The following is a 14562-nucleotide window of genomic DNA, read 5'->3' on the forward strand; positions in this document are numbered from 1 at the left end:
TTTTATTCGCCAAGTTTATCTGAGTTTCTGTTGGTTTTTTTTTTTTTTTTTTTTTTTTTTGTACCGGGGATCCAACTCAGGAGGTTGCACTTGCCAGGCAGGCATGTAGGCCACTGTGCGCTCTCTGGCCCTGTAGCTTCCATACTGGTTACTGGCCGAGCTCCCCTCCTCCTGATGTTGCTCCATCCTCATCCGATCTGGTCAGTGTTTCTTGGGCTTCAGGGGAAGCATCCGCAGACACTGGCGCTGCGGCACTTCATGTGGCCATCAAGGTAGTTTTATGTTTTTTTTTAATTTTATTTATTTATTTATTTATTAGAGAGAGAGAGAGAGAGTGTGTGTGTGTGTGTGTGGTGTGTGTGGCCAGCTCAGCCCACCAGGGGGCGGGGCTGGCTGGCATGTAGTGCTGGGGGATCGAACCGCGGTCCCTGATGCTTTGCTAAGCGTGTTCTAAGTAGGTGCTTTAGACCACTGAGCCATCTCTCCAGCCCCCATCAAGGTAGTTTTAATTAAACCCTGGTGTGAGCAGCAGTCGGTACTGAGGCAGGAGGATCACGCCACACCCGAGCAGCCTGGGCTACGTGAGTGAATTCAGGGCCAGCCTGAACTACCAGGCAGGTAGCCTTGTTTTTCCTTCTGAAAGCCATTATACAGGGCTTCATCCTTGACAGTTTTATTAAAGTTCCTCTCTTAGCTGGGCATGGTGAGGCACACCTGTAAACCCAGCCCTCACAAGGCTGAAGCACAAGGGTCGCTGCCAGTTTGAGACCAGCCCGGGCTACAAAGTGAGCTCAAGGCCATCGTGAACTGCATAGGGAGACCCTGTCTCTAAAAGACAATTAAAAAAAAAAAAATCTCGCCTACCAGAAATGGACCTGGCATCTTTGATGAGGCAGAGATTTGATTATTCAGTCCCCAAGTTATCCAGGTGTTTTAGTAGCTTAAATGGAAAGCCTAACTTTGTGTTTCATTTGAAAAGCTGTATTTAAGGTGTTAACTTGTCTTAAATGACCTTCTGATTCAAGACGTCATTATTCTTGGTTAGCTTTAATTAGCAATGCTCGTGTAGTTACTGGTACGAATAAAAGAGCTGCAGGCTGGAGATTCAGTCTCAGAAAACCAAAAACTAAGGGGGGGGGGAAGGATGGGGTACAGTGGTCCACAGGAGAGGCTGCGGGGCGCTGGCTGGCCAGATGCGAGCTCATCACCTCTTCTTTCAGAGCAAAACCTGGAGCGGCAGGTGTTGCAGACCCAGTGCCGGCGGCTGGAGGCCCGACACTACAGCCTCAGCGTGACTGCAGAGCAGCTGTCCCACAGCATGGCGGTGAGCCGGCATGTGAGAGGGAGGGAGGGAGCCTTAGTCTTGGGGCACTGCAGGCTTCAGTTGATTATCCCAGTTTTGTGGGGTTTTTTTTCATTTGTTTATTTATTTGTGTGTGTGGCCAGCTCAGCCCACCAGGGGGTGGGGCTGGCTGGCATGTGGTGCTGGGGGATTGAACCGCGGTCCCGGTGCTTTGCTAAGCTTGTTCTAAGTAGGTGCTTTAGACCACTGAGCCATCATCTCACCAGCCCCTATCCCGGCTTGTGAGATGTGGATCCTTTCTTTCCCCGTGGGGAATTCCTGTCTGTCTCCTCTGTGGTGTGCTTGGGAGGGGATTTTTTGGAGATGGGGTGCTCTGGAGGCTACCCAGGCCCCTACTGCCTACCCGCAGCATTGTCCCACTCCAGGCAGCAGGGATGTGGACAGGGCTCAGAGCACTCCTCAGTGAACTTGGTCTTGAGCTGACATGGCCGTGCTCGTGCTTTAAAAGCTGGGGTTGCCAGAGTCCAGACCCTGGAGGACCAGGCTGAGAAGGGGATGTTGTCCAAGTGTGCGTTTGTGCCACACTGGACAAGGTGCTCTTTTCTGATTCGAGTTGCCCTCTCCCCAGGAGTTGAGAAGCCAGAAGCAGAAGATTGTCTCTGAACGGGAGCGGCTCCAGGCGGAACTGGACCACTTACGGAAGTGCCTTGCCTTGCCTGCAATGCATTGGCCTAGGGGTTACTTCAAGGGTTATCCGAGGTGACGGTTTCCCTTGCACTAGGCCGAACCTATAGTATAGAAATATTATCTATTTTATTACCTTGAATATTTAATATTTTTCACCGGGAGGTTTGAAGCTTAAAAAATGAGAATGTGCCATGCATGAAGCAAAGGATTCCAGGCTCCAGAAAAAAGCAAACGAACGAACTCGGCTCGACTTCAGTGCAGTTGATCAGTGGTACCACTCAGTGAGCAGCCAGTGTAGGACCCGTTTCCTAAAGGTGGTCAGTTCTTGCCTCCCCCACATCACTTTCAACCTGAAAGCGAAGGCTCTGTTGCCAACACTAAAGCCGGATCACCCGGTGGTCTGGCGCGTGGGCCAGATCTGGCCGGTGGGGCCTGTTCCTCCTGCGGCCATGCTGCTGTGCCCCAGAGCCAGGTTTGCTCCTGCCGCAGTGAAGGGCTGGCTTCATTTCTGCCCAGGAGCGAGACTGACTCCAGCTGGAAAGAAGGTCGGGTGCGTTGTAAGTAAAGGGCTTTTTTTTTTTTTTTTTTTCAGTTATTTTTCTGCAAAATGATCTTTAAAACCACCAGTCCTAGGAGCACACAGCAATCCAAGGCTTTTCCCTGGAAAAGCTCTCACCCCTAAAGATAAAATGAATCCGCAGACTAAAGGTACCTTTCTACTACTCTGCGGGGGAGAATGTACAGAGCCCTGTGTATACAGACTCGCCCCGCCTGTTACCGCAGTGGGGGAGTGTTTTCATACAAACGTAAATTTTGAGAGAAAAGTCAAAGGTGCTTCAGCCTTGTACTGTGTATATATATTAAAAAACAAAGTTTTGTATGTTTTTATTACTTTTAATTGTTATAAAAAGCCTGCCATTTTTAATATGTGGTTTGGGGGATTTTTGTTTGTTTTTCCTGTTTGGGGTTTTCTTTGTTTTTCCTGGGAAAAGAAAAGAACCCTTGCTTTTAGTGTTTGTACTGCTGCTGGTCAGGACATTAAAATATTGAAGTTTTTAAAAATTAAAGAAGAAGAAAAGTAAAAGAGCTTACCACTGGCGCCTATGCGATCACTTCATTTTTAATTTGAATTGCACCAGAAACCGATGTAGAAAGCCATGCGTTACTTACCTCCTCCTTTACCCCCTCCCCCACACTTGGACAAGGTGATAGCAAATAGAGCCCGCTGCTGCCAAGTGAGGGGACAGTCTGTGCCCGGAACTAGACAGACCCTGTGTGACAGTCACATGCACACAGAGCCCTGAGGCTTTCTAAAAGAACCTTTTAGGAAGTGAACAATTTCTGTGCGAGAATTCGGAGATGCCTGAGAACAGGTGCAGAGTAGAAACTTTAGAAGCTTTATTTAGATGCAAAGCTTTGTAAAAGCCTCAAGTAGGATCAACAGTGTCTGAGCTGAAGCCTCCTTTGACCCAGACCATGACAGGCACAGAAATGGCCACTCGGCTGGTGAGCACTGGGACCGCTGCTCCAACCTGGGTTTTTCTGTCAGGTGGCGTCTCCTGTAGGTCAGGAAGGCACCTGTAGTGGGGCTGGGCCTGCACCAGAGGCCAGGAACGGGCCAGGGCCAGGGAGGGGGCATGAGCTGGCCTCTCCTGGACACTTGTTGCTGCTGTGCTGCATGCCCTGAGCTCCCGCCCTTGCCGTGCAAGTGGCAGCTGGCAGCCAGCAGCATGTCGCTTATCTGTGCCCACACAGTGTGCTTCGTGTGCCTGCCAAGGATCAGAAAGTGCCGCCAGTCAGTAAGCGCCTTCTTACCCAGTAACAAGCGGAAGAGAACTAAAAGGCCGGGCTGGGGCTTCATCCCCTGCAAAGATACTGAGTGCCATAGGTGAGGGCACCTCACTGAGGCCATCAGGGCAGAATGACAGCACATCCCTGCTCACGGTCTCTCCCTCCCTCTGTGGGCTGCCTCCCGCAGCAGGTGATAGATATCTGATGTGTTTGCTTGTCAGCTTAGGCAAAGTGGCTCCAATGACTTGGTGGCAAGATTGGCACAGCCCTGCCCCAGATCCAGGGACTGCCCCTTGGTTGGCTGGCCTGTCACAGGGTGGCACGCAGAACAGTGCATCTTCAGAAAGGGCTGCTGGCCACACGGAAGCCAAGTCCCTGTTCCAGCAACAACCGCTTGCTTCCTTCCAAATAGAAATGGCCCTGCTTGCTCTTGAGCTCCTCTACTGTCCTGCCTCCCCATTCGCCCACCAGTGGCAATGCCCAAATACCCGTCCCGTGTGCCCAAGAAATAACAGGAATGACAATCAGAACACAAGTACCCAGCAGCCAGGCAGCACACAGCCATGGGAGAGGTGGGGTCTAGCAGCACACCGCCAGACAGCCTGCAGTGGCGGCCTTCCCGTCCAACAGGCAGGTTTCCCGAGAACACATTACATCCGCCTGCGGTTGACAGAACACAGCCTCTGGAGCTTTCTGTTCAGCTTTTGCTCGTTAAGTTTAAGACAGTTGAACAGTACATCAGACCTACTAGAACCGACGATGCAACCTGTGTGTCAGTATTTACATGAATACCTCAGTCCTTCGCAGCTGTGTCTTCCCACGTCACCTGAAGTGACAGCTGCCACCTGTCCTGACAGGCAGTTCACTAAACTCGTGAGGGACATGGCCAGATGCTCAACAGTGTGGTTCCACATTCAATCAGATCTTTAGGACAAGTTGCCCTGTTTCATAATCAGAGCCAAAACGACAAGATACAGTAAAATAACCATGGTGAGATCTTCAAAATTTAAAACCTTCAATCGGGACTAACCTCTTACTAGATTGTACCCCTAAGGATGTTCAGAGTGTTAAATAGGAGCCTGCACCTTGAGCAGCGAAGACTTAAAACAGGAAATCTTAAGCTTGTAGCAGAATGGAATCTTGGGGTAGCTCCCAGTCCCACCAAATCTCAAGTTAAATTCTCAAGTGAATTTAAACCAGACCGCCTTCCCGTCTCATAAACAGTTCCAAGGAGCCACCACACGGTGGAGACGTTAGCACAAGCCCCGGTCCTCCTCAAGGTGTATATTAGCCACTCAGCAGCAGTCTAGACTGCAGTAGCCAAGCTTTGACTCCGACTTCTGTAGCCTTGTCCCCGAACTCTGATCCAGTGCTTAAACTCCTACTCTGCCTTGACCTGAGGAAGACATAGTCACTGGTTGTGTCACTTGTGTGTGCCCTGTGCTTCACTGCTAGGACAGCAAGCCCAGACTCGGGTGGCAGGGAGGATAGCAGTACCTCAGTCACTCTGGGGGCAGTTTAGATGCTGTGAAATTAAACCTGTTCTAAGTGTACTTGTTTGAATTAACTGTATTGTAATATTATTTGTTGAATGTAGTAATTAGGTATTTATGAATATATTGCTGTAATTTCTGACAACATCCCAAAAATAAAATCTTCTTAAATCATGTTAAGAGGAAAATCTTTTCTGTTCCAGTACCCCCTCCACACACACAAGGTTAAGCACCCTGCACCACAGGTGAGACAGGAAGGCGTGCAGTGCAGGGAGCACAGCCGTACAGGTGAGCCGCCCGGCACGGTCCCGCCCCTTCCTACTGATGAACGCTTTTGTGCTAAGACGCCCCCATGCAATCTGAAGGATTCAGAGTGAGAGTAGGTGAGAAAGCAAGTCCAACCACCTGCACTTTCTGAACAGCACCATAACTTACAGAGACTCCATCTTTTGGTCCTGATCCTCTGGATTTGGCCACCTGGTGTTCAAACCATAACCGGCATCTGCTTGCTGGAGACAGGGTAGCAGCGGGAGCAGAGCAGCAGCCTGAGTCACTTTGGGCAAATCCAGGCTGCTCTGCACTGAGTGGACTGCGCCTGCGCATGCAGCTCCCAAGATACCCACCGTAGCTTATGACATGGTGCTACATCAAAAAGAAGCTAGTGATAGAATGTTCTGCTCATTCTATGGCACTGTATGATCACTTCCTCTCTCAAGGTAATTTATGTAAGGGACCAAATAATTACAGATACAGCTGAGTAACTGGAGCAATTTTCTCTTGGGGAAATGTTTCCTTGAGCTACTGCTGTCTACTAAGAGCACCACCCCTGAACCCAGCAGGAGCTCTTCCTAGCTCTCCATCTTGCTTACTCAACACCGAATTCGCTTTTGCCCAACCACCCTCTTGAAGAAAACAAGCCTGCCCATCCACCTGAATGCCGGGCCGCAGCTGCAGCTGACTGACACAGCTGGCAGTGTAGTGCACCACGGCATCCTGACCACCTTTCACTTGGGAGTTAAGGTCAAACCCAACAGAGTCCAGCTGAGCACATTTTTATTGTGGACTGAGCCTCGGATGACAACAGGCAGCACCGCCAACCTTTCGCCAGCTGTCGTGTGTGAGCCAAGCCTACAATGTTCTAACTTTAGCCAAGAAACCAAGATCAAGAAAGGGAAACGCTCCTGGCCACACCCCCACTCCTGTGTGTCTGCACCGGTCACCGCCGGGCATGTCCACGCAGGAGACCACAGCCTGCTGGGGAGAACTTGCTTGTTTAAAGCTCCTTCCTTCGCACCGCAGAAGCAGAGCCAGCTCAGGAATGGCGAGGGGGCACTGACTGTCCAGAGGAGCTGCGTCCCAGACTGAGCAGTCACAAGCTTGCCGCTTTCTCCTGCTTGATACACTCACTCCTAGAACCACCACACCTTTTCCACATGTTCAAAAATGTGTGCAGAACTCTAGATCCATGAGTCCCTCTGTCACATCCAGAGCGCGCACTCACTGCCCAGCAAGCCTCCCCGCAGCAGAGGCAAGGCCCTCTAGAAGTCCTGCGACATGGCGCTCTCAGAAGGCTGGAGGTTGGTGCGCAGCCTGTACATGTGGCGGAGCGCCTCTGTGAGGAAGGCCCCACTGGTGTTGATCTCCATTAAGGTCAAGTTATCCAGCTGCAATAGAAGATACCCACTGACCAAGGGGCTTTGGATTCTGAGGAGAGCGAAACTTGGCTGAATAAGACGAAGCCAATGATTGTTCTGTTGTGGTGGCAGAGCTGGGCACGCGCTCCAAGGCTGGTATGTCATGGCTGAGCTCTACTCAGCCCTCCATAACCGTTTTAGAAATCCAGTGCACGATCTATTGCACAACAGAACCATCTGCCGTGACTGTTCTAAAAGCATAGCTGGGGCTGGTGAGATGGCTCAGTGGTCTAAAGCACCTACTTAGAACAAGCTTAGCTACAGCACAGCGACCGCGGTTCAATCCCCCAGCACCACATGCCAGCCAGCTCCGCCCCCTGGTGGGCTGAGCTGGCCACAACACACACACACACACACACACACACACACACACACACACACATAAAGCAGGGGTGGGACATTGTGGTTTTAAAAAAATAAAAGCACAGCTCCTCCCTACCCTATGTGCAGCAGCCTGAGCAAGCAGTGCTGTGAGCCCTACCGAGCCAGGCCTACCTTGGCATGCGCCTCCTGGTGCCGCACAAAGCTGTCGGCAGACACCCGGAGCTTGGCCATGCGTGTGTCCCACAGATCTTTGATCAGGGTGCGGATCGTATCTGCTTTGGGGATGTTGTCTGAAGCACTGAAAGAAATGGGATGAATCAAGTAAGGACACAGTGAGCTAACACAGCACCAGGTAGAAGGGAACTTTTTAAAAAATGCTACTTAAAAACAACATCTCAGAAAAAGTCTGGTTTGTGCCTTTACTGTTAAGACACAAAGATTTTTGCAGGTAAGTCTACTGCCAGTGACACACAACAGGGATGGGCCCCAAGCTGTTCTTGCTCCACAGCCAGCTGCTGTTCAGCCAGGAGTGAGGTACTGGGTCCGAGCGCTTGGGAGGCTGAAAACAGGAGGACCACTGCAAGTCCAATCTGTAGTGAGCCCCTGGAGACCCTGTACTAAATACATTTATTTAAAAAAAAAACATTTTTTTAAAGTGTGATGGGGCCGGAGAGATAGCTCAGTAGAATAAGTAGAATAAGCGCTTGCCTGGCAAGTGCAAGGGCCTGAGTTCAATCCCTGGTTCTGCAAAAACATAAAAATAAAGATGAGCAACTTGACAGTTTCCCAGCCTGCTTCCCAGGACAGCAGCAGAACTTCAGCCAGAACTGGCTTCACGGGCTGGCTGAGGGGCCGTAACGTCTTCTACTTTACAGTGATGCCTTCTCAGGAATCCAGCTCCAAACTCACTAGGAAAGGAAACCTTCAGCGCAGTGTGCAGCACTTGGCCCAGCACTGCCACCTCCCCCCCTGCAAAAAACACAAATTCAGCCCGTCCTGGGCAACTTGGTGAGACCCTGTCTCACAAAACAGAATGGGCTGGGTGCACAGCTCAGTGTGAAGGCCTTGGGTGTAATCCCTAGTGATGCAAAGAGTAAGTTACGAAAACCACAGAAGAAATTACAGATCTCACACATCAGTATGAGATAATATATACCTACACAGTGAAATTCTGAGTGAAAGTTTAGAGTCAGGAGAGCAGTAACAGCTTTTCTTTGAGATATTTCAGACCAGCCTTTGAAGACAGACACACGAGAAATAAAAGCAGAAGCAAACAGTCCATCACTAGGCACTCTAAGCTAGGGATTCTTTCTCTCCACATGCAATAATTAACTCGGGACTGGTAGGTGGCAGATCTGTGATATAAAATTTATGTAGGGAACAGCAGGCTAAAGAACAAAGGACCCCAGGTCCTTGTCAACTGAACAGGAGAACAAAGATAAAATTGGGTCCCTTGGTCAGATGTACCATAGAACATGGTTTCTGATGTAAAGAACACATACACTGAACTGCAGAAGCTAACACTGGACAGGCCTTCGCCCGGGGAACTCCTTATCTCGCCTGCTTTCAGATTCGCCCTTCACAGGCATGGTCCCCACTGCCATGGCCGCCTCAAAGCCCTCTGACGACACCCCCCCTTCCTGCACCTGCTCCTGCTGTGTTCCCAGGTATGCCACTCCCCCCCACCACCACACCCCCGCTATGCCTCTCTGCCCTCCCTCCAGAGCCTGCACCCCCAAGTCACTTCTGAACCGTCCCTGCTGGGCCACACAGATGGGCATGGCCCTGGCCACCCTGCAGCCTATTGATGGGATTTCGTCTCCCCCAGCGCGTGGTGCGACGCTTGGTGTACTGTGTGCTCAGGCTCTATCGAGGAGAGGCGACGTGTGAGGCCCCGAAGTCTGCTCCGCTGCCCATGCATCTGGGGCCTTCACCCCTCCTCCACTCTATGCAGGCAGTACACAGCACAATCTCAGCGCTCACTGCTGGTTCTGCTCTGCAGCTCAGCAACCAGATGTTCAGGGAGCTTCAAGAGCTTGGCAACTTTGGGGCTGGGGAGATGGCTCAGCAGAATAAGCGCTTGAGGGCCTGAGTTCAATCCCCGGTTCCACCAAAAAAAAAAAAAAAAGAGCTTGACGTTTTATAAGTTATAGTCCAAGTATCTCCCAGGCAAGACTGTCCACACCTGCCTGTCCTCTACAAATTCCACACATTCATTAAACAAATGTGCGCACTAGCATTCGAGACCCAGTCCCTGCCCATCTACAACAGGATTGTGTGTGTATGTGTGTGTGTGTGTGTGTGTGTGTGAGAGAGAGAGAGAGAGAGAGAGAGAGAGAGAGAGAGAGAGAGAGATGGCACAGAAAATGAATAGAAAACTACAACTATAGCAAACATGACGGTGGTGTGCAAAGCTGCAGGACAGTTAGCACGCGTCAGCCAGGAGGGACCCTGCGGAGACTTTCCACACTGAGCACGAGGACTGGGAGCGGGAAGTGGCCTCGTGGCAGTACATGCAAGGTCACAGGACCCACAACGGTGAAGGGGGCGGCCAGGGCGGGCATGGTGGTGCGTACCTGGGGTCCCAGCAACTCGAGAGGCTAAGGCGTGAGGGTCACCTGAGCCCAGTTCAAGGCCAGCCTGAGCAACACAGCAAGAGCCTATCTCAAAACAAAAGCCAAAGGAAAAGCAACTGCAGAAATAAAAAGACCGCCACAGGGTCTGGGGAGATAGCTCAGTAGAAGGGCTTGCCTGGCAAGCTCAAGGGCCTGAGTTCAATCCCCGGTTCCGCAAAAAAAGAAATAAGAGCACCATAAAAGCCTGGGACCCACAGGTGGGAGGAAGGGATCACTGTGGAGAGCTGTGAGGTGGGAAAGAGAAATAATTTCTGAATGCCAGTTGGAACCCTAAAGTCTCCAAGACGTTGGCCAGGAAGCCACATAGTAGCTTTACCTTCGGCAGGCCACACTAGCTAGCACACACAGAGCAGGCAGCAGGGGAGCAGGCAGGTGGCCTGCGGGGCAGCTACAGTTCTGGCCTGAGAAGAATTTTCCCCAGCTCAGGACAACATCAGGCAAATGGCAGCTCCCCACTCCCTTTTGCAAAAGAAACATTGCTGCCTCTCCTGCCCCCACTGTGTGTTGTTTTCATCTTGCTGGGTATGGTGGTGCGTGCCTGTGATCCCAGCCTGAGGAAAGCTGAGGCAGCAGGATTACCAAGGATTTGAGGCCAGTATGGGCTGTACAGAAAGGCCAACCTGGAGCACACAGTGGGATCTGGTCTCAAAAAAACAAACCAAAAAACACAGAGCCCACATTCAAAGCAAGGATCGGAGCTGCACTAAACAACTGTGGGTAATGAAGAAAGACACCCTGGGTCCAATATCAAGGTGGGGCTCAACTGATGAAAGAACCAGAGAGGTACTGGGGATGAAGGAAAGATGAAAACAACACACAGTGGGGCAGGAGGGGCAGCAATGCTATGTGTACAGAAATGACCTCCAGGGACCGATGCAAGTGCGATGGAAAGCCGCAGGCGGGCAGGTGGGCGGGTGGGCGGGCAGGCTGCGTAGAAGGGAGCCTTGACTGCACCGTGGGCTGGCCTGAGCCAGCACTACTCACTGAGTGAGCAGGAGTTTGGTGAGCTCCATGTAGTAAGGGCTGGGCACTGGGGTGAAAGTTTCCTCCTTTCTTTCATGATCCCTCATCTTCTCCAACTTTTCTGAAATTCAGAAGTTCATACGTTTAATATTAACACAACTAAGACAACTTTTAAACCTTTCACATTTACCAAATGCCAGTATTACCTCATTAATGACTAGCATGTTTTAAAAAAGGCCATCTCCTTGGGACTCTCAGGGACAGTTTTCACTTTCAAGTGCAAAATATATGCCTGAGTCAGAATTTTTTTTTTCTTTTTTTAATGTATTTAGGACAGGGTCTGCAGGGTCTACAGGGTCTTACCACATAGATTGGACTCATAGTGATCCTCCTGCTTTTCAGCCTCCCAGGCACTGGGATTACAGGGTGTGTGTCACCACACCCAGTCTCAATTGCCAGCACTACACAACGGGGATGGAACCCCAGTTGCTGTACTCTGCCTAAGCAGGCGCTTTAATCTGCTGAGCTATTTGGCCAGCCCTTCAGAAAGTTTTTCTTTAGGGAAAGAATGAAGTACTTTACCTTTCATGCGATAAGTGATTGATAGAATCAGTGACTCCAGGTATGAGTCTACATTAGCCTAGTTCGGAAGACAGCAGGCAACAGACTCCAGACACACTGGGCGTTGCAACACCTTTGGGCTGTGACGAGAGACTTGCAGAGCTTTCGCTCACTTGGCCAGCCCGCTGCGGCATTCATGCCCTAGGTTCGCCTCTACTGTCCTGGGGGCTTTAACAGCCCCTCAGTGCAGCCGTGCCAGCTCTCCCAGAACAGGCTCCACTCACAGCCCCCCAGCCCATAAGCAAGTGCCCAGGATAATCCCCACCCCGCCCCACCCCTCAGAGCCATGCGCCGCTGGAGCCCCAAGCCCACAAGCTCTCCATCACCAAGCACACACAGGCTTCCTTTTCACCACCAATATGCAACACGTCTGCTCAAAACTCCCCAAATCAAAAAGACTGGAAAAAACCAAACTTCTGGCCAGGAAATGGACAACAGGAATTCCTGGGGCTTTAACCCAGGACCTTGAGCTAGCCAGGAAGGCGCTTATGACACTGGGCTATCTCCCTGAGCAACAGAGCCCTTGGCCTACCTACATTCCTAGTAGGATTATAATGGCTTTGGAGGACTAGGTAACAAGTTTTAAATTGTATTTATTGGGGCTGGTGAGATGGCTCAGTGGTCTAAAGCACCTACTTAGAACAAGCTTAGCAAAGCACAGGGACCGCGGTTCAATCCCCCAGAACCACATGCCAGCCAGCCCCGCCCCCTGGTGGGCTGAGCTGGCCACACACACATAAATAAATTTTTTTAAAAAATTGTATTTATTTATTCATTTGGTGGTACTGAGAATCAGACCCAGAGACTCTTAAGTCCTTTTTTTTTTTTCAGAACCAGGGATTGAACTAAGGCTCTTGCGCTTGCCAGGCAGGTGCTTACTCTACTGAGCCATCTCCCCAGCCCTTTAAGTCCTTTTTTAAAATTATTTGTATTATTATTTTTTTTTTTTTTCGCGGAACTAGGGATTGAACTCAGGCCCTTGTGCTTTCCAGGCAAGTGTTTATTCTACTGAGCCATGCAGCTTGGACTCATGATCCTCCTGTTTTCAGCCTCCCCAGCACTGGGATTACAGGTATGTGCCTGAGGGCAGGGCTGGTGTGGCATGTGGTGCTGGGGATCAAACCGAGGTCCCTGAGCACTTGCATGAGCTTGCCTAAGGAGGTGTGCTGAGTCTGTTAAACTATCTCACCCTTTTTTTTCTTTTTGATTTTGAGACAGCATCTGTGGAGTAAATGCTTGCCTGGCAAGCTCAAGGTATTGAGTTCAATCCAAGGTACCATCAAAAAAAAAAAAAAAGAGAGAAAGAGAGAGAGAGAGAGAGAGAGAGAGAGAGAGAGAGAGACAGACAGACAGACAGACACTGTATGGCCCAGCCTGGACTCAAATTTGGGCTCCTGCCTCCCCTTCCCACAGTGCTGGGATTACGGGCATGTGCCTCTCACTGGGCTAGTAGTTTTACAAATTAAGCATCATACATTCCAGGACTCTGTAAGTATACTATTCTAGGCATTTAACCCCTCCCCCCAAAAAAAAACCCCAAAATAGCTACAAAAACATTTCAAGGAGAACTGTGCTATAACAGGGCCAGATATAGCTCAGTGGCACCAGCACCTGCCTGGCAAGTGCAAGGTCCCTGGTTTGATTCATAGTACCAGAAAAAAAGAAGAAAGAAAGAAAGAAAGAAAAAAAACTCTACAGCAGCTGTGTTCAGAATAGTCCAAACCAGGAAGCCCAAGTACCCACCAACACAAGAACAGGAATGGATAAATGGCGGAGAACAGCACGGCCCTTGGGAACAAAGAGCAGCATGTGCAGAGTAATGGGCAAACCACAATGTGCCCCTGGGCTGGGTGAGCTTCGGCCTGGGCAGCCCACTGACAGGAGGCCCTAGTGAGACGTGGCTGGTGGCAGCAGGCCTGGGGGTGTTCCCCATCAAAGGACTCAGCCCCGCACTCCTTCAGACCAGGGATGGGAACACAGCAACCTTTCTGAAACTGATTACAGAGGTACTGACAGTGATCCCTGGGGGCAAGGGCAGGAGAACATGGGGTCTTTTCTGTTCTATGTGTATCCCCACAGCCTTCCAGAACGGGGGAAAAAAAAAACAAACACAGAAAACTAAGATTGTTTTTCTAATGCGCCACTCACATCTGAGGAACAGAAAAAAATCTCAAAGCTGGTCATGGTGATCTAAGGTTTAGAACTTGGGAGGCTGGCATAAGGATCACAAGTTCAAGGCCAGGCTGGCTACTTAGTGAGTTTAAGGCCAAGTGGGACTATACAGCAAGACCCTGGCTCAAAAAACAAAAACAAATAATAAAAGCGAAGAGAAAAAGACTGCAAAGGCTCAGGATAAAGTGTGTGTGGTGTATTATTTTTCTTTAACAGCTTTGGGGCATAATACACCACATAATTCATTTATGCTATACAAATAAATGGTTTTTTGAATATTCGGTGGTATACAACCGTCAATTCCATTTCAGAGCATTTTCATCGTCCCCCAAAGGGACTCCATAATCCCTTCACAGCCTCTAACTCTCCCACTAGCCTCTACAGATCTGCCTATCCAGGACATGCCTATGAAAGAAGGCACAGTGTGTGGCATTACTGTGTTCAACAGTTTTTTTTTTGAAGGTTACTCCACATTGTGGCACATGACTTTCTCTTTGTGGTTGAATACCCTTCCACTACAGAGTGACGCATTTCTGCGCAATCTCCATAATATAAGAGAACTGCTTTGACGCTGTGCTGGTGGCCGCGACCTCGAATCCTAGCACCTTGGGAAGCTGAAGCAGGAGGAGAGCGAAGATTCCGGCGCAGCCTGGGCAACTTAGTGAGCCCCTGTCTCAAAATAAAAATTTGAAAAACTGAAAAATTAAAAAGGCTGGAGATGTCGTTCACTGCACACGTCCCGGGGTCCAATCCCCAATAACATAAACTATTTTTCAATACGTTACTCCGTACTTGTTTTAACACATCCAGAACAAATGCTTCTTTAAATCCATATACCGTAGGGCAAGCTGAAACAGCTAGACACAACCCCTGCGTGC

The 14562-nt window shown here is 50.0% G+C and overlaps 2 protein-coding genes across 8 annotated transcripts in view; one reads left to right on the plus strand and one right to left on the minus strand.

Annotated features, from left to right (window-relative positions):
- Gse1 (Gse1 coiled-coil protein) overlaps positions 1-3765 on the plus strand; it is a 278367-nt gene extending 274602 nt beyond the window's left edge. For 5 of the 6 annotated variants that reach the window (XM_023705260.1, XM_023705265.1, XM_023705264.1 and 2 more), the window contains 2 exons: positions 1221-1324; positions 1932-2083. In XM_023705260.1, the coding sequence (XP_023561028.1) occupies positions 1221-1324; positions 1932-2066 (239 nt within the window). In that variant the 3' untranslated portion in view covers positions 2067-2083. Of the gene's footprint in view, positions 1-1220; positions 1325-1931; positions 2084-2582 lie in introns of those variants that run through there. The other variant, XM_023705263.1, reaches the window with a different exon arrangement.
- The window catches only part of Gins2 (GINS complex subunit 2), a 12993-nt gene continuing 746 nt past the window's right edge, over positions 2316-14562 (minus strand). The window contains exons 3-5 of one of the 2 annotated variants that reach the window (XM_023705266.1): positions 10913-11012; positions 7464-7590; positions 2316-2524 (exon numbers count right to left, since the gene is read on the minus strand). In XM_023705266.1, the coding sequence (XP_023561034.1) occupies positions 2336-2524; positions 7464-7590; positions 10913-11012 (416 nt within the window). In that variant the 3' untranslated portion in view covers positions 2316-2335. Of the gene's footprint in view, positions 2525-6237; positions 6939-7463; positions 7591-10912; positions 11013-14562 lie in introns of those variants that run through there. The other variant, XM_004644972.2, reaches the window with a different exon arrangement.

The sequence above is a fragment of the Octodon degus genome, unplaced genomic scaffold (assembly GCF_000260255.1).
Source record: "Octodon degus isolate 3935 unplaced genomic scaffold, OctDeg1.0 scaffold00215, whole genome shotgun sequence".
Lineage (NCBI taxonomy): Eukaryota > Metazoa > Chordata > Mammalia > Rodentia > Octodontidae > Octodon > Octodon degus.